The sequence below is a fragment of the Danio rerio genome, chromosome 22 (genome assembly GCF_052040795.2).
Source record: "Danio rerio strain M-AB ecotype USA chromosome 22, GRCz13ab, whole genome shotgun sequence".
NCBI classification, from domain to species: Eukaryota; Metazoa; Chordata; class Actinopteri; order Cypriniformes; family Danionidae; genus Danio; species Danio rerio.
Window position 1 is genome coordinate 16,682,276 of NC_141042.1, and position 25,111 is coordinate 16,707,386.

The 25,111-nt window shown below is 36.0% G+C and overlaps 3 protein-coding genes across 30 annotated transcripts in view; all 3 read right to left on the bottom strand.

Annotated features, from left to right (window-relative positions):
- Positions 1-1,702: 1,702 nt before the first annotated feature.
- Positions 1,703-11,500, bottom strand: vcam1b (vascular cell adhesion molecule 1b). Of its 7 annotated transcripts, XM_087302943.1 has the most exons (13): positions 11,437-11,500; positions 11,239-11,281; positions 11,058-11,103; positions 10,497-10,791; positions 9,166-9,438; positions 8,383-8,688; positions 7,994-8,254; positions 7,648-7,914; positions 6,659-6,934; positions 4,886-5,200; positions 4,532-4,807; positions 4,031-4,291; positions 2,199-2,836 (listed from the first exon to the last, which is right to left on the bottom strand). In XM_087302943.1, exons 4-13 carry the CDS (start codon positions 10,537-10,539, stop codon positions 2,688-2,690), a joined length of 2,427 nt encoding a protein of 808 aa, XP_087159069.1. In that variant the 5' UTR covers positions 10,540-10,791; positions 11,058-11,103; positions 11,239-11,281; positions 11,437-11,500; the 3' UTR covers positions 2,199-2,687.
- Positions 11,501-15,368: 3,868 nt separating this feature from the next.
- Positions 15,369-16,723, bottom strand: gpr88 (G protein-coupled receptor 88). The gene is given in 1 exon segment (NM_001386827.2): positions 15,369-16,723. A coding segment is annotated over 1 exon segment (1,038 nt). The 5' UTR covers positions 16,651-16,723; the 3' UTR covers positions 15,369-15,612.
- Positions 16,724-21,555: 4,832 nt separating this feature from the next.
- Positions 21,556-25,111, bottom strand: part of cdc14ab (cell division cycle 14Ab) — a 75,350-nt gene continuing 71,794 nt past the window's right edge. For 6 of the 22 annotated variants that reach the window (XR_015521288.1, XR_015521294.1, XM_087303072.1 and 3 more), the window contains one exon: positions 21,556-24,117. Coding sequence is in view for 5 of the 22 variants with exons in the window: in XM_087303076.1 (XP_087159202.1) it covers positions 24,069-24,117 (49 nt within the window). In the remaining 17 variants the exon portion in view is untranslated. 22 annotated transcript variants of the gene reach the window in all.

Consider the following 25,111-nt stretch of genomic DNA (forward strand, 5'->3'; position numbering starts at 1 on the left):
TATCCAGCATGTTTTACACAGTGGATGCTCTTCCAGCTGCAACCCAGTACTGGGAAACATACACTCTTATTCACACAAATACACTATGGCCAATTTAGCTAATTCAATTTACCTATAGCAGATGTCTTTGGACTGTGGGGGTCAGAAGAACACGGGGGGAGAAGGCAAACAATAGAGAAATGCCAGCCCAGCCGGGACTCAAACCAGCAACCTTCTTGTCACCATGTCACTCCTGTATAGTGACTACTTACATAATTAAATTTCAAATAAATGGTTCATAATTAGAGTATATAACATTATCATCAGATTTCAAAATCCGATTTTTCATAAATTACAGATTTATTTTGTCATCATCACGTTTTCAAGTTTAGTAATATTTGGTCTTGTGATTTATGTTGAATCCTTGTTAGTCAAACAGCTTTGTATTAAAGTATTTATTTAAAATATCCTGGAATAAAATATTGTTACAACATTATAACAACACACAAACGCATATATATATATATATATATATATATATATATATATATATATATATATATATATATATATATACACACACACACATACATACATACATATACATATATATATATATATATACACACACATACATACATACATACATACATATACATATATATATATATATATATATATACACACACACACACACACACACACACACACACACACACACACACATACATACATATTCATATATATACATATATAATTTAACTTTAATATTGAATTATTAGCTTTTTATTCTCTCATAAACTACAACTATCATGTTAATGTGTGTTTGTATACATACATATACAGTTAAAGTCAGAATTATTAGCCCCCCTTTGATTTTTTTCCCTTTTTAAATATTTCCCAAATGTTGTATATATTGAATCATTTGCTTTTTATTCTCATACAGCTTATCAACTACAGTTATTAAACTACAGTTACTACGTAAATTCCTGATGCAATGTAAGAGTTAAAGCTTTTTATGATGGTCAATAGAATAGCAATAACATTTAAAAAAAAGAAGTTTTTTTAGGTATTTTATGTTGTGAAACTAAAAAACAACCACTTTCTATTATAATCCAGGACCAAAGTATGGCCAAAGTTATGGTTTGGTCATTCTAACCCAAAATATAGCACCATAATACTTTTCATTTACAACAACAACAAAATAAAATCCCCAAAATAAGTTTAGCTTTATTTGTAGTAAAACTATGATAAATATCCAGTGGTTCTCTATTTGTTTTCTTTGTCTGGACTCTATGTTTAGTAAGACAGATACTTAATGTCTAGGTTTATAGAATCAGACGCCAACAAAGAGACTCAGAGGACAAGAACGAGCTGTTCTTGACCATCAACCAATTATGCTGATAGTAGGTTCACAAGGACGCCACTTATACCAATAACAAACAATCCTCACATAATCACCATGTTCAGACACACTTCAAGTACACTGCGCATAAGGATGTGCTAAGAGCTTTACTGGAAAACACACTTATAAATCAGGAATCAAGTGGATCATTTATCATTATTATTGTTAGTCATACATCTCTTTCGAAACAATGTCCAAGTGAAGACACAACTATGATTGCAGACTACATATTTTGCACATTACTGGTTGTTCATAATGGCTGTATTAGATTTAATGTGTAGAGGCTAGAAAAGGAAAAGGGTGAACCTTCCATCTTTGTTCCATTCACACCTTTGCCTCTCCTTCTTTTCCCTGTGGAACATAAAAACACAACCCACCCCCTTTTCCCATTGCATCTGGATGGTTACCATGGCAACAGCCTTTTATAGGACCACAGACTAAAAGAAAATCAATACAAGACTCTAAAAAAGGAACAAGGAACTCGATTTTGAATCAGTTGGTGTTAATGTGCAGGGCTAAAATAAAAGGGAAGAAGAAAGAGATGTTTTTTTCTGAGGGTCTCTCTTCTGATTGGTCTTTGAAGGACCAGAGCACAACTGTGGAGTAGTTTATTTTTGGAGGGTGTGTTTAGCGCTTATTTTGATCAACTTGTTCCTGTCTTGTTGGAATTTAGGAAACGGCTTGTACTGATAAGTGAATATGCGCTTTCACAGATAATACAGCGGGAAGAACGAGAAGTAAAAGTGAAATGTAAAAGCGAAGCCATATCAGATGCTGAGAATTTCCCTGGATTTTCCCATAACGCTTTCTCGGATCAAATGACAAAGCTGTTTTGTTTAATAAATATCAAAATGAAAACATTTGATAAAATCACCACACTGAATTAAATACAGAATTTGTTTGTGTTGTCAACTTGAGTACAGCAAACTGATTGTTGTGATCTAAAATGTACCAAATTTTGTGGCTAGGTTACAATGCTAATGTTTCAGTTTGTATCCCAAATTTCAATTATATTTAAAACTGCTTTAAGTGCAAACCAGGGGGTCTCAAAAGATCTCCCAACATACAATGAACGAGAACGAACCACACCAGTTCAGTTACCTCCTCTGAGCAAGCAAATCCCAGGAACATTGATGATCTCTGCCTGTGGAGACTGCAGGTTCACAGCGGACTCAGGTATTAATTTCACCTGAAGTTTCAGATGATCAATCCAGTCACCTGCAGTTCTCACTTTAGGGGGCCCCGGGGCCCTGATACGACAGCTTAGCTGCTTCTGAAACACTTACTGGAGTCTATTCATTGTTTATATAATGCCCTTCGTAAGATCATAAAACCCCTTCTTTCTTTCTCTCCACACATACAGCACAAGACCAAGCAGAGCAGCAGAACCTCCCAAGAAAATGGCTAGGGTTAAAAAGTCAGTCCAACCCAATGGAGAGTCCAATCTTTTCTCTGTAACGAGAAATCAAACATAACGATGTAAGTGTCAGTGTCAAACCAAGTTTAAATGCAATGACAAAAGCACAAATATGCAAATACACATCCCTAATAAATTAGGGGGAAAAACGTACACAAAATGCAGCGAATGTATTTAAAATACAGGGTTTCTGGAGATTTTATGAGGGTAAATTAAGACTTTTTAAGATCAATTAAAGTAAAATAAACCATATATATACAATATAAATATTAAAAGATATAAATATTTGATACTTGGTCAGAGAGTTACAATTTTTTGCTTTGTCACTTTAAAATGACTGATAAGAAAACAATTCATCACAATAAATTAACCTTTTTAGGCCATAAATCTATTAAAAGCGCTTTAAAACTTTAAGACCCATGGAAAATGTGAGTGAAAAACAAAGAGATGAACTTCTAATTGCGCTGAGATCTAGAGCAGTGGTCCTTAACCACCAGTACCAGTCCGTTGATCAATTGGTACTGCACAAGAAATCCTTAATTATTTATGTTTCATTTTTTATCTGCGTCTGAATGACCTTTTATTTTGAAAAAACTTTTATTTTGAAAAATGACTGTATTCTCTCTTTACATCTTACTGCTCTTAAGATCTTAAGATCAACTGCTGAAGATCGCAAATGAGGATTGCATATTCCATCATTTCTAGTTCGTCATCTCCAATGGAGGTGTGTGTCTTGCACGCGCAAGCGGCGAGACGCACTCGCATCATTCAGACACACCCAGTTAAATGAATGTCCGGAGCATACTACCAAGAGTCATTTGACAAGAACTGACTGATCAGCTTCATACTTTGTATGAAATATGTACATTTCGGTAAACTAATTATCTCAGACAAACACAGAACACCCAAACACTGCAGTGCTTTGTAATTTTCTCTCCAAATAAAGCTTGTATCAGAGTGGCAACAATGTTTTGTCAGTTTTCATCCTCTGACAAAACGGTTGATGGTCGCCTAGCACCACCTACGATCCACCAGCAACAATCCACCCCCTACCCACCCCCCATCGGCCAACGGTAAAATTGTCTGGTTCACGATGATAAAAAGGTTGGGGACCACTGATCTAGAGAGCGCGTATAAAAAACAGTTTACTATCTCATGAGGTCAAAGACTTCAAAGAGTAAACCATAAGTGTTTTCATAATTAATCTGATATAATATGGTTACACTCACCTATCACATTGATGTTGAAAACCTCTGTTTCGTAACCCAGGTCGTTTGTGACATTGACCTGATATAGGCCTGTGTCATTTGGAGTGAGGTTCATTAGTATAAAGACACCATCAAGGGAGTAGATGTTTGTCTCGCTATCCAGCTTGCTGAGGACCACCGCAGGTGGAGGGAAACTCACGGAGCGACAACAGATGGTGATATTCTGCCCCTCCTGAACATTTGTGGATGGGAAGATCTCCACTGTCGTATTCCTGGGAGGTGCTGCATTAAAAGAGGCACAATAATTGTCAGTTGCCTAGACGGAACTAAGAGCAAAACTAAAGTACAAGCAAAATTAATCAATTACAATGAAAAGGAGAACAAGGCAAAATGGAGAACAAGGCACTCTAAAAAATATTATTTATTTTTATTAACTATTGATGGTTTAATTTTTACAAGATATTAACACTGTTTCCAGGGGATGGGGACTGATTTTGATTGAATACCACGAAAAAAATGTACCTTTCACGGTAATCTCCAGACTGTCGCTGTGATTCCCATAAATATTAGAAGCTTCACAAACGTAGATGCCAGCATCATCCAGCGTAACCGAAGGTAGGGTAAATGAAGTTTCAACCCCATCAATGGTCTTTAGCTCTGTTCGTATGCCATCCACAACCCTGCTTAGCACCATACGCCCTGCAGGAAAGCTGTCAGAAAGGCAAGAAAAGCTCACAGGTTCTCCCTCCTTTAACTTTGTCAGTGGGCTTGCAATAATCCTTGTGGCTCTAGGGGGATCTGTAAAAGGAGCGAAATGTCACAAAAATACAGATCAAAGCCAAAATTAAGAGGATTTAAAAAATAACACTGACTTACAGTGAATGGACAATGTAGTAGATGCAGTCTTCACTACTTGTGAAGGTGGCACACCATGCATGTCCAGCAAGACCTTGCAGGTGATATGTCTGTCCTGGTCTTCGGCGTCTACTTGTAAAGAATAAACCGAAGTCAGATCTGTTGATCCACTTGAAAATGACTGAGATTCCTCTCTCCAGATTTCTCTTTCTCCATCCAGCCACAGAATTTGGAAAAGGTTGACAGGGAAAACGTCTTGAACAGTGCAGGTCAATTTCGTCCTCTCTCCTGCCAGGGAAGGTCCAGAACTTTTTACGATAGGACATGTTGCAAATGCTGATAAGAGAAGAAAACGCAATATCTAAGCACTTTCAAGTATAAATAAAAACCAGAAGTAATAAATACATTTGAGATAAGAAGATCCTCAAATTAGGGCAGATCATCGTCATTCTGACAGAGTCAATATGCAGGACAGCACATAATATAAACAAAGCAACACTCCCTCGCACATTCTAAGAGTTAAAATCCTCAGTGAGCAACAGAAGATTTTGGGGAAGTCTCTGTGACCTTGTAAGCAATAACATTTAACAGAGAAGCATTACATCTTGACAGGATGAACTACTTTACATCCGTAGTCTATCAAATCAATGTCATGGTGAGCTATTATTAAAACTTCCCACAAAGAGACTGAATTACTGGTGACTCGTTTAACAGTTGGTTAATTGTGACTCAAAGTCGGGTGAGGAAAAAAGGAAACTTTTACCTGGACAGCAAGATTATATTATAATAATTTTTGTGTATTTTGATGCCTTTTCAGCACCCAAATTAGCCAGACAAAGTAACATTGCGCAAACAGAGTAATGTTTTGGTAAATATAACATAATGGGACAAAAGTGTCCAAACCTTCTCCTAGAGGTCCACTGTTCAGTAGAATTTAACTCTAATTCTCTAAACCCAATTCCAATTCTCTAAACCCAATTAAAAACAACTGAACCAGATCTTCAAGCTTAATATGAGCTGCCAGGCAAGTGTGTTGGAGATAGACACTCAGGAAATGTTGAGCCCCAGTAACAAATCTAAGTCAGTAGGGCCCCAATTACTCTATTAGTACGTCATGACGTCAAGTACAATGCGATCCTGAATTAACATTCATGTTGATCAATGGTCTCAAACTCAATTCCTGGAGGGCCACAGCTCTGCACAGTTTAGTTCCAAACACCTCCAACTCACACCTGCTTAATAGTCTCTAGTAGTCCTGAACATCTTGATTATTTGGATTAGCTGGACTTGATTAAGGTTGGAGCAAAACTGTGAAGCGCTAAAGCCCTTCAGGAACTGAGTTTGAGTCCTATGATGTTGATCCAGGAACATCATTTTTATTCGAGAATGTCATCCATACCTATTCCCTACCCCCAAACCCAACCATAACTGTAAATTATAACCCAAAATCCGAAGGGAATGAGAGTTGGATAACAATTACTGTATGTAGAAGTGCATAAACTAAATCGTAAGCCTAAACTTAACATATACGGTAAGCACATTCCTAATTCTGATTGGCTGATTTGAATGTTGCTCAAGGACCAACATAAATGTTAATCTAGGAACATGTCCTACTTGGTGAACTCAGGTTGGCATACTCTTTTACCCCCCGTCTGACACCCCTGAGTCTGGAAATTGCAAATTTCATTCAAAATTTAGAATGGTTGAGACCTTGAAAACTTGTGAACTATTTAATATATCCCTTGAGGATCTTCTTAGCTTAAGACTGAATAGTACACTTGCAGAGATACTTACAAAACACCTTCACTTCCGTCTGCTTGGACTTCTTGATTGAGCCACATGTGACCTCACAGACGTAAGTTCCCTCATCCTCCACCTCCACCGGATCAAAGAGCAGCTGGGACAGAGAGCCATCAGTTTTAGGTTGCCTGTGGACTGACATGTTTGAAAGATTCTTCCAGGAGAACTCGGGATGAGGGCAACCTGAAGCCTGACAAGACAGCACCAAACTGGAGCCTCTGTCGGACACCACCGTGCCATTTGGTTGCAGCTCCACGTCCAGCAAATGAGCTGCAAGACAATTAAAAGAAAGTTAAGAGTTGTACCGTGTCACCTCCAAAAACATAATCACAACGTTCTCACTTTCTGAGGAGCTTTTTAGTGCCCTATTAAAGTGTTCGAGTCATCTATAGGTTCAAATGGATCTAAGATCATTAAACATTGTAATTCAAAATCTGCATATAATATTACATTTGTTTAAATTCTTTCTGTGCTTAAGGTTTGTAAGCCAACTCTTCTCTGATTGGTCAGCTGGCCACATCTGTTTTGATTGGTCTCTCCCTATCTATTCAGGTCCCAGTTCAGAAAGTTAATATTTTACAAGCAGGCAGGGATTACGTAAATATATTAAATAAATTCTCTTGACATAGACTGGTAGCAGGCAAAAAATAAAAAAAAAGAATAATAATAATAATATATTACATAAATAAATTATACATACATAAATAACAGCTCATTTAGATGACTCAGAGCACACTCTCTTTCTTTTGAGAGACAGCATCTTTGTTTATCATGAATTTCTTTGATTAACAACTTTGCAGACTGTCTACATTGAAGGGCAGCTACGTTACAAGCTGCAAATAAGATATTTTTGAAGACCTACTCTTTAAGAATTAATGAATTGATATAGGCCTACAATTAGTTTATTTTATTTTACCCATTACTACAGTCTAACTGTGCTCAACAGACCAAATTTAGTACCACAAAATCCACCAATGTCTTACCCTCAACATTTAGATTAAGAGTGGTCCTCTGACTGCCATACTCATTGAAAGCCTCGCAAACAAACATGCCCGTGTCGGATAGCTTGACGGAGTCAATGGTAACTGATGTCTCAGCTCCTTCTTTGGTTTTTAGTATAGTTTTTGCAACATTGCTAAGGACCACACGTATCACAGGAACCCCACTGGACTTGCAGAAAATGGTCACAGAATCTCCTTCCTTCAGACTTGACTGTGGACTTGCTACAATGCGAGTATCCACAGGAGGTGCTGTAAAGAAATTAGAAATTAAAATATATAGGATCAATGACATTCAAGACACGTTTAGGGAATTAAGTGCACCTCTAACCTTGAACGACCACTGAAACGTTGACCATCTGGTTTCCTAAGTCATTGCTAACATTACACTGGTAAGTTCCAGCATCTGATAAGGACACATTATGCATGAAGAGATCTCGCTGTTTTCCCAGTTCCACAGAATGGCCATCTGGTTTAAGAGCCGTCCATGTAAAAGCAGGCTTTGGATTGCCTTCAGCCTCACAGGTCAAAGTTAAACTGGATCCCAGTGAGACTGCGGTCTCTCCAGATACTTCAACGTTATGCGGTGCAGCTGTGAAAGCAATGGGAAAAATAAATAACCATGGGGGTCACCATCTTCAGAGAGGAAACACTATTCCCACATCCGTTTTGGGTTTAATTGAAAGGTGGTTTATGTTTAAATATGTACGTCTAGCTTACAAAGTACTTTGATGTGTCTAGACGTCTCCTTGGTCTTCTCTTCGGGTGGTACACCTTCAATATTGAGGGATGCTCTGCAAGTTATTGCCTTTCCATCGTCCTCACTTGAAGGTGTAAATGTGTAAGGAATGGAAACAGCATCTTTATCAAAGTCTCCACTCTCCCTATGAACAACCCTGTTTTCATATAACCACTCCACATCAAAGTACTCCGACGGGTACACAGAAGACACTTCACAGGACAAAACGTTTTCCTTGCCCATTATCAAGTGATCATATCCGGATATAACTGGGTTTCTTGGAAAAGCTGAAATGGATTCCAAAATGTAAAAATTAGTCAAAAGCACAAATGAAGAGTCAAAGTATTTCATTGAGCAGGGATACAGTCGTCAACATTTGGAGTGGATCAAAACTTTTCATAAACAGTTCCTAAAATAATTGTTTTAATAACAAAATACATTTTTGTCTTAGCATTTTTTTCACTGATCCACTTGAATGTTGACAGCTTGGTATCTTAGTGAATATTAATTTTTGAACTAAAAGTTTAATTGGACAAATGTTCTGTTCATCAAATCAATATTTACCGTTCACTTAAAAAAAAAACCTTTAAATCCATCAAATATAGTTGTATACATTTTTGTTAACCAACACTATACTCAGTCTGACCTCCAATGTCATGCCAGACATAGTTTGAGAAATATTTACTGTGGTAAAAAGTCACAACAGAAAGTGTATTCTAAATCCAGACTCAAATGATTAAACTGAAAACACAGAAAGCACTCACAGTAAACATTAACCTGTGTGGTCAATTCTTTCATCTCTTTTCCGCAGGCAGCTCTGCACACTATGGCGTTGGCGTGATTCTTCGTCACATTGTCAAAGATCAGGACAGTTTCTTTATCCCCCGTCTTTGGAGTGGCAAAAATCGGTTTGTCTCCTAACGCGGTCCAGACAAACTTCACCTTCTCTGGGCAAGATAACATCCTGCATCTCAGCTCATTCCTGTCGCCCACTTTAAATTGAACACTGCGCGGCAGCTCCAGCGTGTGGGAAACAACTAAAAGACAAACATTTTTCCAGTTCCAACATCAATCATTTATGTTCAACAAGCACTGATTATTATGATTTATAATTTATACATTTGCATATCTGACTAAAATACAGAGTTTGAATATGGAAATAAAATATTTGCATAACTAATTAAATCATGAATGTAAAAACTTTGCATAATTCATGCTTGTTCAGTTGCACTGTAAAAAAACGTCTCAAATGTGCATATGCAGTTCAGCTACAGAAATAAAAAAGCAATATGTACATATTTGTGTATACAAAAGTCTGTAAAGAGTAAAAATGTTTCTAAAATTCACAAGTAGGTACAAAGAAATGAAAAGTTCAACGTTTAAGAATTAACATTACAAGAACAAAATGTATATTTTCTTTATGAAATGTTGTTTGTTTCATTTACAACTTTTACAAATAAGAAATTATGTTTTACAATGTTTAGTTGTGGAAAATGTAAAGATCACATGGCAATTCTCTGATTTTCTGAAATGAAATGAAAAAAATAAAATATATATATATATATTGGTCAAATTGGTTAAAAATTGGTTAAAAATCAGTGCTATTCTGAATATTGATTTATAAACTCATCTGTAATTAAAACAGGTAATGTGTTGGCTAGGGATTAAAACTATTTTTTTATAATCTAAATATTATTTTCTTTTATTTTCGAGAATGTCAATTTATGCAAAAATTAAATAAATAAATACAATTATTTGAATGTAATCAATTATCATAACTTCTAATCATAATCAATATTAATAATTATATTAATCATATTTTTCTCCATGTGGAAAATACAAGCAAGGGGTTAATTATTAAAAAGTTATACAACAAAGCAATTTTTATTATAATAAAAAGGTAAACATTTAAAAAATAATAATAATAACAACAACAACAACAATACCAATAATAATATAACTGCATTAATAAAATCAGCCATATAAAGTCTAAGAAACTGACCAAAAGAAATGTTAAGCAAGACTGTAAAATATGTAAAGATATGCATGTTGCCTAATAGCATATGCAGTTAAATTACTAACAGATGAAACTTACCTGCAACTGGCAAAAGCAAAGTCAGCAAGAAAGCTGTATCCATGTTGTACACTTATGAAGAATTTTTCCAAGTGCTCCAAGGGAGTGAAAATGAGTTAGTGATCTTGCTTTCATTCAGCTCTGGATCTCATTTATATGAGAAGGGGGTGGGATAGTAGCCCTAAATAAGCCATGAAGGAATTCCCCATCCCTCAATCCTTTGTTTGGACCAAGAAGAGAGGCGAGCAGAAGTTCTCCATCCACCACAGGCTCCCTCTGCTGTCCTGACAGGGTTTCCAGGAAATCACTGTGTACACTCTGAAGATAACATTTCCTTTATGAATTAGCGAGTGGCGACACATTAAAACAACTTCCAACGCTTTTTTTTACAAGCTTGGGGAAATTATTTTGTTTTCCCTGAAATGCTTGATCTAAAAGAAAGTAGCTTGATGGATTGAGGTGGGGGCTATTGTATAAATATGAATTAATTTAAGTGTATAACGTGAGGCCTATATATATATAAAAAAAAACATTTGCTTATGTACGTTACGAATAGTAAAAGTGTATTGTGTGTGACATTACCGTATAACAGCTAGCAGGCGCAAAACCTCGACGGTAGACTATAATTCTGCAAAAGAAGACATAAAAACATGATAAAGCCTAATAAAAATAAATGATATGCTTTATTTTGTGTCTAACGTGAGTTTGAATCTCACTTGCAAGTTGCCATACTTAAACCTCTATATACGGTGTGTAGACTGACCTGTATGGACCTGTAAGGCGACAATGGATAATTTACCTCAGATCTAAAAATACATTAAAACAACCATGAACGTTAACATGATCGACTATGTGTTATCCAGCAAGTGTTTTCATGATAAGAAATGTATTAGTGACACAATGTGTGTTTTTAATCATGTTAAAATGCTCTGTATATGAATTATTAGATAATGTAGGTTACTTATCCGTTTCCCTGCGACGTGCAGTCAGTGCGCCTGCTGATAGCTCCGCCCACACGCTCTTCTGATTGGCTGGGATTTTGGATTGATTTGTGGAGTCTCGCAACATTGTGGGGTCTGGTGTGCCCTTTGGACAGCCGAATATGCTTGAATCTTTACCTGGTTATATATACTGTGTAAACTTAGAAATATCTTGACAGACATTTTCACACTAAACTAATAATTTTGTTAATGATATAGCTCTGAAAACATATAAAAGTTATATGCTTTATAATATTTAATGTTTCCAGTCGATGAATGATCAGAATACATCCTGCTTTAATGGGATATGTTCTCACAAAATAACCTCATCACGTAGTTTTAACATCTATTAATGCTATTAATGTTTAACGTCTAATTCTTCTTTAAAACACAAAAGAAGATATTTTGAAGAATGCTGTTGCTGGGATGCCTTGACTTAAAAATATGGGAATATGGAAGTCATTGGGTGCCAACAAGTTCTTTTGTGTTTAAGAGAAGAAACAAATATAAAGAAACGAAAGGGTGAGCCAATGACAACAGAATGTAACTACAAGCAATTTTAAACAAAGAACAAAACTGAATGACACAGTTAAATTCAACAAAGCTGTCGGCTGCTAATAATTTTTTATGAAAGATACGAGTTGCAAATATTGTTATACGATATAATGAATAATGACAAGACTGAAATCGCTTTCAGATTTTCTTTTTCAATTGACGTACAGTAAAAACCATGTCAGCCAATCAGAATTCGCCGAACTCAAAAGATGGCAGGCATTTAAGGGTCTCATAAAGTGCTTTGAATTGTGGATTATTGTTCGATATATAATGTAATCGCAATTGAAACATGAAGACAAGGCGGGACTTACAGTAGCCCCTCCCCTTTTAAAAACAGCCAATAGCGTTTCTGTTTTATCCCAGCTCTGCCAGTGAGAGTGGTTAAGCTCAAGCACGACAAATTAAAACCAAATGAGAAGCATCTTCAAAAGGGCGGGGCATCCCAGACACTCGAGAGCATTTGATTGGTCAAAAGATTTGATGAGAAACTGAAGTATGAAAAAATGTTGATTCATTTAGGCAGAAGTGACAAACTGCAAGCTTTGGAGGTTTATTTCTTCTAAATGTGAATTTTGTCACTGTTTTGGAGCACACTACAGCTTATACTTAAGATTAACATACTCTAAAACACTTAATTTTAATTTTACAGGACCTTTAAAGCAACAAAACTGAACTTCTCTTTTAACTTATCAAACAACAATAACAAGTTTCATAATCGCTAACCATCATGATTCAGAAGCTATGATTATATTGTCGTTTTTTGTGCTCTGTGAATTTGCAGGTTTTTTTTCCAAGAAGCAGCTGAACAAACCAGTGTCATCCTCCAGGTCAGTTGCACAGATGCTTGCTCAGGTTTTAAACAATAGAGGATAACGATTATGTAAAAGAGCGTTTAAGAGCGGACATGACTGAATGGAGCTTTTTTTATTAGTGTCAAAGTTTTACATCAGGGTTCAAATTGCTCAGATGACTTTTGTTGTCCTGCACATAAAAATCTGCATTTCTACATGACTGATGTGCCTGCTTCTGTTATGTTAAGAGATATTTAAAGAAAAATCTGACCAAACAAACTGGGGAAAAAAATGTTAATGCTGTAAAAGTAATATTGATTGCACTTAATATTACAAACATGCTAAATTCTTGAAGTGATATTCAAATATTAAACTAAATGTAAACACAGGGTTTCATAAAAGGCATTTACTGAACTTATAAATAAAAATAATAATTAAACTAAATACCAAGCATTTTCTATAATAATATGAATTATAACAGAATAATTAATAATATATAGCAACTTTCAGTTCACTGTAAAACCCCAAAAGTTAAGGTAACTCAAAACATTTGAGAAAACCGATGGCAACAAACCATTTAAATTCAAAAACAAATCCTAATGAGTACTGTGAACTTAATCCATTTGAGTAAATGAAGCAATCTGAGCACAGCAAAATGCAATAAATGAAGAGAACTAAAACCAACCGAGTGCTGTAAAACCCAATAAGTTATGGCAAATCAATCCATTTGAGCTAAAAAAAACTAATCTATGAGTACTTTGAACTGACTCAGTTTAAGATGAAGCAATGATTTATTTAATCAACTCATTACCTTCAACACTGAGATCAAAACTCGTCAAATGAGTAGAATTAACTTTCAGTCAATTTTGAATAAATATTAAAACAAATTGACATTAAACAAGCTCTCAAAATAAATCATTTTATGACATTTTAAACATCAAATAGCTTCTATTATTTATAGTGTTTTATAGAAGGAAGGAAGACAGACACAAACAGACAGACAGACAGACAGACAGACAGACAGACAGATAAATAGATAGATAGATAGATAGATAGATAGATAGATAGATAGATAGATAGATAGATAGATAGATAGATAGTGAATATTATGCAAAATAATAATTATGCAAAACAATATTTAAGAAATACAATATTTTAATAATAATGATGTTAGACGTTATGCATCATTGTAAGAATATATTTGGTAACCTTTTACTTTATATTTATTTTATTTTTTAATTTTCGTGATGAGTTTACTTTAATATTTTTATGTATGTATGTATGTGTGGAATGGATGTATTTGCATAGTAAAAAATGTGGTAATTTTACACTTTTAAAAAAGTAAAATAAAGGCCATTAAAATACACAAATTTACCGTAAAATAATGTCTGTTAAATTACAGGAATTTACCGTAGAATAACAGACGTTAAATTACAGAAATTTAGCGTGGAATAACGGACGTTAAAATACAGAAGTTCACTATAAAACAACGGCCATTTAATCACAGAAATTTACATAGAATATTGGACGATAAATTACTTAAATTTATCGTAAAATAATGGCTGTTAAATTACTGAAATTTACCATAGAATAACGGCCGTTAAATGACAGAAATGTACCGTAGAATAAGAGACATTCAACTAGAGAAATTTACCGTAAAAATAACGGCCGTTAAATTACAGAAACTTACTGTAGAATAACAGACATTAGATTGCAGAAATTTACCATATAATAATGGCCGTTAAATTCCAGAAATTTACCATAGAATAACAAGAGTTGAATTACAGAAATTTACTGTAAAATAATGGCCGTTAAATTAAAGAAATTTACTTTAAATTTAAATTTCTGGTAAATTTCTGTAATTTAACAGCCGTTCTTTTACAGTTTTTTTCCGGCACCTCAGCTGGTGAAAATTACTGATTTTTTACAGTATGTATGTATATGCACTGTAAAAAAATTACCATAAAAACTGTAAAAATGCTACAGTAAAAATCTTTAACCTGGTATGTTTCCTTGATATATAAAACGAATAATCGTAAACTGATTTACCCATAACTCCCTGCATGGCACATCACTTTTTATGCTTTTTGTTGACATTACTATGGATCTTTTTAGTTGCTTCCCCATCATTAATGTACTTTACAAATTTATGTTACATCTAATATTGATAAACAATGTTTATTTCAGGACTTTCATGACAATTTTTTGCTTGTTACCATACTGGTATTTAGTAGCTGTGTGAATGACACTTCTTTACACTAATACTCTTAGCATTGGTTTATCATGCAACTTTCTAATCAGCAACTGCATATGGCTGTGTTCACGTGTCTATCTGTGTAACAAAAGATGTGCAGATGTTCACAATTCAAAATACAGACATAATACCGCTATAAATTAATGAAATACGGTAGTTTACTGTAAAAATGATAAATTACTTTTACGGTTTGTACCGTTTTTTCCAGTGTATTTATGTATGTATATATTATTTTTTGTTTGTTTGCTTTGTTCCCACTGTTTATATGTTCATAAAAAATCTATAAAAACTAGATATAAAAAAAAGAAAGAGTCAAGATATATTCATATTTATTTGAACATTTATAAACATCTCTTATTTAAAAAAGTGACAGTGTAGCCTTCACAGCTGTGCAAAAACATCTCACACTTCCACAAAAAAAATTACAAAATCCCAGCTTTACAAATCACAGTAAACACATGCAGCTTAATCCTGATCGACAGAATAAAACAGCAGATTGTAGAAGCATCTTCAACAGGCACAAGCGAATTTTGTCGACACAACCAATCACATTTATCTCAGTTCATCTCCCCCAGAAACGCCCTTCGGCTGTTTTGTCTGGGAAAGATATGAGAAATAGTATTGATCGTGATGGGCTCGACTCCAACCGTGGACCCTCGCAAGAAATCTCCTCTCATCACCGACCTGAAGGACTTCCGAAACTCCTCGTTCTTCCACGTGTACAGGAACGGATTGGAAACAAATATGGTGCAAAACACAATCCAAGTCGAAGTCCAAATCGCGACAGACACTGGGACGAACAATCCAGCGACAAGAACCCAAAAAATAGGTTCGGTTGTGAGAATAAAGATAAAACACACAGCAAGGACATAAAACCCGAGTCTCTTGTCCTTTCTAGGGAACGAATAAGGCAGATTGTTCACGATTTGGAAATTTAAAATGCTAACCCTTTTCACGCTTATTTGCACCCGACGGAAGATTTTAAAGTAGCAATAAACAACTACGAGAGTTTGTCCGATGATGGTGAACGCCAAAGTCCCAGCAGCGAAACGACTGGACAAAACAGACACGACTGCGAAAGATCCGTCGGCAGAGTCGTGACAACTTTTCATCGGATATCGAAAAGACGTAAGCCAAGGGAACAGGGCGCCCAAAGAGAGGAGCCAGGATCCAGCGATCATCCATTCGGTGTTTCTCTTCTGGTAGAGACTTTGATACACAGCAGGCGTTTTAGTGATCAGAACGTACCTGTTGACCGCAATAAGAGAATGCGAAAGCAGCGACACGGTGATTCCCAAAAACAGCAGGGCTTCCTTGAACGCCTGGTAACCCAGCACTAAAAGAGTCCCAGTGGAAGTGGCCACCGCTTCATGGGGCATCCAAAAAGCGCAGACCAGCAGATCTGCCACGCAGCCGTTGACTATGAACGCATTGCTGGCTGTGCGGAGCTTCTTGAACGTGACCACTAAATAGATGACCAGGAGATTAAGAATGGTTCCCAGAACGCACATGAAGGAGTAGACGGTGGCGAGAGAGATGCGAGAGCCACGTCCCAATTCACACGCCAATAGCGGCACGTCTGTGTCGTTTGGCATGATGGTGGAGATCCTGTCATCTCATCTTATCTTGTGTGGAGAATCGTGCGCGGGAGAGAGCAAAGCTCCCTTTGGCGATGCTGCGATGGAGATTCAGGCTTTATATGAGTGTGTGTGTGTGTGTGTGTGTGTGTGTGAGAGAGAATACGAAGAGGCGTGAGATCAACAAAAGCCCACGCTGTATTCTCACGTGTCTTTCATTATCCCCAGGGGGTGCACAATCACGGCGAAGGCAAATAATTATTCATTGAGGATTGAGGCTGTAATCAATAGCGCACACTATAATGAGAATGTTTAGGAACAGGAGGGATACGTGGAGTCTATCTACTATTGATTCAAAAAGGATGCCGATATGGTTAAAGAAAAAATTTAATATGCAAATTAATGTTATTTCTGTCTCCTATGGCGTTCTTTGTCGTTCTTTCTGTGGAACGTAAAAGGGGATGTTTTGCAGAATGTTTGTGCTGCTCTATTTCATACTATGCGAATGAGGACTGATGTTGTGCAGCTTTTAGAATTAGAAATGTTTTATTTTAATTTAGATTTGACTGATCCTGTTCTGGGTTTTTTTAATACAACACAAAATATTTTACTGCTGGTGATGCACTAATAATAATAATAATAATAATAATAATAATAATAATAATAAATAGTAGGAAATCAGACTATTGAAAAATCTGATTTAATTAAAAGAACTGACTCAAGTTACGAGTCCTTTGTTCAAGAGTCAGACTACCCTTTGTTATAATTATTTGATTCACAAAAAAAAGTTATGAGTATGGTCTTTTGTCAGCCTACAGTAACTGTTTCAGTCGCCTGTGTGTTAATGCGCATTTTGAATGACCACAGACACAAGTGCTGAAAATTGCAAATTTAAAATAAAAATATGAATTTAATATGTAATTTGTGAAGTCTTTCGGTCACTTGAGGTGGTTTTGGATTTGTGCAAAAACGGTTAACGTGCAAAATGGGAGTCGGAATCACGTTTGCCGAATAAACTCTGATAATGTGAACACTACAACCACGTGACTAATCAGCTGACTCTATTATGCTTGCCTTGATTACGGATTGTTGCTAGGTTACCAATACTACAGTCAGCTGCTCCAACAACTTGATGAAAAAAAAAAAACAGCCAATGCGGACACGACTGCGAAGGATCTGTCGGCAGAGTTGCGACAACTTTTCGTTGATACCAAAAAGACGTAAGCCAAGGGAACAGGGAGCCCACAGAGACAAGCCAGGATCATGCGATCATCCATTCGGTGTTTCTCTTCAGAATGCACCTTTTGACCGCAATAAGAGAATGATACAGTGATTCCCAGAAACAGCAGGGTTTCTTTTAACTCCTGTTAACCCACTATAAAGATTAATCAGCTTACTCTATCATGCTTGCCTTGATAACTGACTGTTGCTAGGTTACAGTCAGCTGCATAACAACACACCTTATTCACATTTTGAGATTTTTTTTTTGTGAACTTTAAAAAGATTTGATTAATTTTAGAATTGAAACAATGATTATGTTGTATATTCTGACACACTGAGAAAAACTGCCTCAGAGTCTTTATTTTTTCCATTTGAGCATATGAGTGCACCGTAGTACAAATGATGTTGGTTTGTTAAAAGAGGGTATTTAAAGTAGGGCTGGGCCAAATAAATGATATATCAGATCACGATAAAATGTGTCAATAATAATGATAAGCTCGGCCCTTTTTTTACTCTATATTGTTCTAAGAGCTAATCACACAGCAGAAATGTGCAACAATGGGAATCTAAAAGTGTTGATATTAGACATGCACCGAATTTTCAGCCAGCAAAAATATATCGACTGAAAATCTTATGCTATTTTAGTGGCATTAGTCTTTTTTGGGGTACTCTTTTAAATCGGGAAGTGTTAACAACTTATATTGAAATATATATTGTTATCGTTCAATTTGGAGAATAATTATCGAGATTGCGTTTTTGATATATAGCCTAGCCCTAATTTAAAGGTCTTATAAAGTGCGTTGAAATCTGCATCATAGCTTGATATTTGACTTATAGTAGCCCCTCCCCTTTTTAAGAAACAGCCAATAGCGTTTCTATTATATCACAGCTCTGCTTTTTGGCACTTTTTATCCGCCTTTGTCGTTTCAGTAATCTAGGGCAGGGTTGACCAACCCTGTTCCTGGAGATTTACCTTCCTGCAGTTTTCAGTTGCAACCCATATCAAACACACCTGCCTGTAATTATGAAGTGTTGATCAGGTCCTAATTAATTGGTTTGTTTGATCAGGGTTGGAGCTGAACTCTGCAGAAAGATAGATCTCCAGAAACAGGGTTGAGCACCCCTAATCAAAGGCTTTTTTGTTTGTGGAATAAAAAATATGCTTAGCTAAATGTTCATCCTGCTTAGTTTTATACAAAGTAAAAGAGAGGACTGATTCTTTACAGCTTTTGAAACATGAGAATACACATTTTTATTTTAACCCATTACTGGTTCAGTTCACTTTGATTCGTAACTGTTTTTGATAACCTGAAAATGGATTTCCCATTTAAATGCAGTAAAAATAAACAAATCAGACTATTGCTTGCTTCGATTGAACAAAAATAACCCACTCAAAAAATGACACAAATGCTGAGTTGTTGTAACCCGATGTTGGGTCAAGTATAATTCGGTTAAGAAGTGTAATTTAAAAGTACCTGGAAAAAGTTAACCAACAACCCAGCTTTTTTAAGAGTGTAGACAACCACTAGCTGAGTTGTTGATTAACAAAAAATAATTATAATAATTAAATAAAATAATTTAAGATTTCACAGTTAGATATTGCTTAATAATATAAGCTAGTTTGGCATTCTGTCCAGGGAGAGAACTTTAAGCTAGGAGATAATTGAGCCCAGGGGTCCTGCCTAGTCAAAATCATGTAAAGGGGTATGTGATCAGGTAGTTCCTCAGAGCTCCTCCTGGTTATAAAAAAAATAAAATAAAATATGTTAAAAAACGAGGGACGATTGTGGGGGGTGAGGCGGGTGTCTTCAGAAAATGAAAATGAGGGAGTAGTTTTAGACAGGCTAGTTATAGTGAGTTTTGATTAATCTGATTGGCTTCCAAATGATTGCGGATTGGAGACCAGCCACAATCATCACATTCTCCTCTCGAAATTAGTGTGTGAAACTTCTCTTTGATTCAGATGTAAAAGTACCTTTTTAGAAATTATTACACAGATTGCATAGTAAGTTCTAAATAACCAAGCCATTCAAGTTATTTGAAGGGGAGTCTATACTGCTCAGTGAGCGCCATCTTTCAGATGAGACGTTACAGCAGAGGTCACGACTCTGTGGGCGTTAAAAACCCCAAAAAAGTAGGGGTTTAACCCTGGCATCCTGGGTAAATTTGCCCACTGGCCTCTGTCCATCATGACCTCCTTACCATCCCCATATCATTATTGGCTTCATCACTGTCTCCAATCAGCTGGTGTGTGGTCTGGCACAATATGTCTGCCATCGCTTCATCCAGGTGGATGCTGCACACTGGAGGAGGATAAGTAGATTCCCTCAAAAAATGTGTAAAGCACCTTGAGTGTTTAGAAAAATACTATATAAATACAAGGATTTATTATTATTATTTGATAGGATTAGTTTGATAATTGGACTTGTCTTGGTGTTCGTCTCTAAATCATTTTAAGAACCAACTCAGAAGATTTATTCATTTTTTCAAATGAGTTGCATTTTTGATTCACTAGAGAAACAATCTCACACTAGCTATTTAGCTGTATTAAAAGGTATATTTCACCCAAAATGAAAATTATTATCATTTAACCACACCTACATTGGTCACAAACAGAATAAAATTTCTTTCTTGCTTCGAACTTGCTTGAAAAATGGTAGCCATTGACTTCCATATATTATCCGTTTTCCCTATAGATTCCACAAACATTCTTCAAAATATCTTCTTTTGTGTTTAACAAAAGAAAGAAACAAATGTTTGGAACTACTTCAGGGGGAGTAACTTTTTATTTTTGGCTGAACAATCCCTTTAAACCAGTGTCAGATTATGGTTATTAGATTAGGTTATATTTTCTTCTCTCGTTGTAAGAACGAACTCAAATATTGACAAACCCAACATTGATGGATGGAAGAACACGCACTAAAAAAATGATTAACAGAGCAGCATGACTATTTTCTTCATCAAATTCTCAAAGTGCACAAGTCGGAAAGAACTACCATGACAGTTTTGAACCATTTCAAAGAAATTTAATCACTATTATTATTATATGGAGTCCAACAGCAGCCTTAAAACCTGCTATTTTCTTTGAGTTGATGATTGAGCCTAATGCGTATTCAAAAAGACAGACATTACACCTTTATAATCTCAATAAAAGGGCTCGGAAAAAGCACAAGGCCACTCAATGAAAGGGCAAAAACACAAGGCCAGAGTTTCAATCGAATTTTCATTACACCTATAATGGGCAAGTACCATAACTACAAGTGAATTACATCGTTTTTTGTTCTTTTTTTTAGAAAAGACGGTTTTCTAAAACTAGGAAGGGAAATTCGTGACACATATTTGAGCATCAAAACGTGCAGAAATTAAACTGACATTTGGAAATACCAAGCGAAATCATAGCTGCGAACAGTCACTCGACTAGCAGCCATTTTCACAGCTGTCTCCAGACGCCCACGACCCGACGCCTGCTGCCAGAGACACTCAAAATGAAAGACTTTGGTGCACAAATGTGTGTGGCGATCTGCAGTTCACACTTTGCTGGTTGTCAAGGAGAGTTTACCATCGCTGCTTCATTTATTTTCGTGGAACGGTTTAAAAGAAAATGTATTTCAGTCACAGGAAAACATAATTGGTGAAGGAAAACTAATTATAAATCTGCGCTTGACAGAAAAAGCAGGAAGGAGGGGAGGAAACCAAACAGGCTAAAGCAAAATTAGTCTTTTATTTTCATTCGGCTCTTCAAAATCATGTTTACATTGAAAAATAGAGTAATGTACAACCCACTACATTGTATTTTAATGTGCATCTAGTATGTGAAAAGCAAACACTGCTCTAACATTGTTAGATTTTCTTTACACACTGCTCCAAAAATATATATATATGTATATTTTTTTTTCCATAAGCAAGATAGTAGTTTACATCATGTATATGTTAAAGAGGTAGAATACTTCAATCAAATAAGATTCTCCCAAAACGTATATATACACATACATTATTCATAACACCGTCTGGAATGTACAGAGTGCTACATGGGCTTAAATACGCAGATACAGAACAGTCAAATCAGCTACAATTGCATAAAAATGGAGTATTTGATCAAATACATGTGGGCTAGTTTAACCCAAAAATGAACCGTCATCATTTACTCGCCTAAAATAAACATACATGACTTATAATTTCCTCAGTGGAACACAAAAGATGCTAGACAAAGTGTTTGAGCTGCTTTTTATTTCATTAAATGAAACGAATAGGGCTGTTTAGGTCCAAATGTAAATGAGTACATTAACTTTGTCATCACAATCAACTGGTTTGTCACATTTCAATAGATTTATATAATAACGAAGACGTAAAATAGCTTTACATGATTAAAAATAATAATAAAAATGATAATAAAACTGTTGTAATTTGCATAGAAGCTTGGCCTCTGCTGTAGCCAGATTTGATGACATTTCTATTAAGTTTCCCAGTTTCACATTTAGATCAAGCTGTTTTAATTAGAATTTTTTTTAAAAATAATGAAAAGCTTTTATAAAATAAATGACTGGAATAGCGATTACTTCATTATTTCCACACCAAGTACATTTCAAAGCAATAAAATTTCATAAAATGTCTTTTAAACTAAATTAACCCAGTATTTTTATGATACATCCGAAGTTCAACAGTCCCATTTTGTAAAAAGAGCTCAGTAAATTTGCACATTATTTTGTGTTTCACAAACTAAATAAATTCAAGTTGAATTGACTCTACTGTGCTTTTTTGGTAATGTATATGAATAATCAAAAGGTTTTTCTTTCCATAAATCTGCTGGTAAACCTACACAAACACTGTTTGATGAATTGTTTGCACATAACCGTAAACATCCTAAATCAGGGATGGCCAACCCTGTTCCTGGAGAGCCACCTTCCTGCAGATTTCAGTTGCAACTTATATCAAACCCACCTGCCTGTAATTATCATGTGGTGTTCAGGTCCTAATTAATTGGTTCAGGTGTGTTTGATATAGGTAGCAACTGAAATCTGCAGGATGGTGGCTCTCCAGGAACAGGATTGGCCACCCCTGTCCTAAATGAACCGAATTTAAAGTCGTATTAAGCTGTACATTCATTATGTGCACTAACATGAAGGATTTTGTAATTCAAATCATCTCCTAAACCCAAGCTCTTGTACTGCAAGAGTTTTTCTCAACCACGTCCCACCAGCTCTATGTCTCCTTAATCAAACACACCTGATTCAGATGACCAGCTTATCAGCAGAGACAGTAAGATCTGTAATGGGTATGACAGACAAAGGAGGCATGCAAAACATGCAGTGTTGGTGGAACGTGGTTGAGAAACACTGCCGTAATAGAAAGTTGCAGCTCTTGATTGAGCTATTTCTTCATATGCTTTATCATTCATATTTCGCAGAAAATGCTGGCTAATAAAACCAACTCGTACATGAGATGTTATATTTCAGAAGTGCTGGTGAAAGGACACTCGTGAAGATGAAGCGTTTTCAACAGCCCTTAAAGCTTTTTAAAAGCTCAGATCTGAATTAGTTTGATAATAACACACATTATGATGTCACAACGACACAGAAAAATATGTAAAATAAAAAGGAGTCCACCCTGAGTCCTACTCAACAAACAAAGCCCTTCATTTTCCAGAGAGGAAAAAATAAAGTTTGCTTGCAAATCGTGGTCGTGGTCTCATTAGCCGTCCACTGTTGCGTGGAGACGAGTCCACCTTAGACCTCAAATGAAGAAAACACAACACTCTTTAATCGCTTCTGCCGCCCAAAAATCCCCTTTGAAGGCGACACATAGCTGTCAAACCATTTTGCACCTTTCAAAAATAGCCCTCGCACTTGATATGTTACTCGGTAAATACTCGAGAGAGACAAAAACGTGACATTTACGTCAGAGCAAAATCCCTAATCCACAGATACACAAATATACCAAACAAACCTTGATGCTGAGCATAAGAATTGTAGATAAAATAGTACAAAAATCATTTAAAAATATTGTTCAGGACATCTATGTATGTTCATACATGGAAAATCTCCTTTTAGAAAAAAATAAAAATAAAAAATAAAAGGACGGCCAAGGCGAGTTTGTTATTTAACAGCTGGCAGCAGACTCCAGATCAGCCCTCGCAAGGTTGACCGTACACCAGTCTCAAAAGTGTCTCCTTTCAGCTTCATTCCCCGAATTGGTGGTCACAGTGAAGGCGCCACGGGTTAGTGGAAAATGGCGGCTTTAGTACTGAACATACTCCGACTGAAGGGACTGCAAAAAAGAGGGGGGGGGGGGTTTGGGGGATAAAATGATTACAATGCTGAACGCAATTACAGAAAATTACATGGCAGAGGGTAGTTAAATAATAGTCTAAAAAGCCAACCTGAGACATTACTATCGCAGCCCTGGCTGATGTAAATGAGGATGAAGTCAAAGCTTAGAGAGGAAATGAATTTGCATTTAATGTGTGTGTGAGTGTGTGTGTGTGTGTGAGGGGGGGGACTTTGTGCAGAAAAAGGGCCACTTGGGTTAGAAGACGCAGGTGTACAACATGCTAATTATTCATAACTGCTCAACAGGGGTGGAGGTTCATAAAAAAAGATGTACAGCAGACAAATGTTAAGCAAAAAGCATTGTGTCCCATTTTGCGTCATCGATATACAAACGTATTATCAGCAATCAATTGTTGCACATGGTAGCTACAACAACATTTGATAGATATACACTGGTGGATATACGCCTAGTGCTATTTAGAAGTGTGTACGCAATTAAACATTTGAGCTTTCCCTGTTCGTTTGTGCACATTACAAGTCCACTCAATCTGGAGACACGTGGTGAAATATTCGCTGGCATACGAGCTTATACACAATTTTTTTACTCATCAGGAGAAGTCGCTTGGAAGTCGTTGAAGCTCATATGGTTGGACCTTGAGATACTGTAGGAAGTTAAGAGCGTCATGAGCCCCTGGGCCCAGTTTTTCAAAGGTAATCCACTGGGGTTTTAGATCACAGATTGGATCAAATCTTAGAAATGGGTTTTTCCAATCTTACATTTGATTCAGATCAAACCTGCCCTTTGGGTTACTTAAAACATTGAACTCCGATTAGGATCTATTTGATCCAAAAGAACAGGATTATCCTGATCGCATCAGAACGGTGGATTCAGTTGTGATTTTTTTTAACCAAATAAATTTTTTTTAAAGTTTTATTTTTTAAGTTAATTATCACAAACTTAATGGTTACTGATAATATATAAATTCTTTCAA

Excerpts from the sequence above, each read along its gene's own strand:
- vcam1b (XM_087302946.1), bottom strand. The coding sequence starts at position 10,539 with ATGGATACAGCTTTCTTGCTGACTTTGCTTTTGCCAGTTGCAG. Across the intron at positions 6,935-7,647 it reads TCTTAATCTAAATGTTGAGG|CTCATTTGCTGGACGTGGAG; the intron begins GTAAGACATTGG and ends ATTGTCTTGCAG. Across the intron at positions 4,808-4,885 it reads TACTACATTGTCCATTCACT|ATCCCCCTAGAGCCACAAGG; the intron begins GTAAGTCAGTGT and ends CTCCTTTTACAG.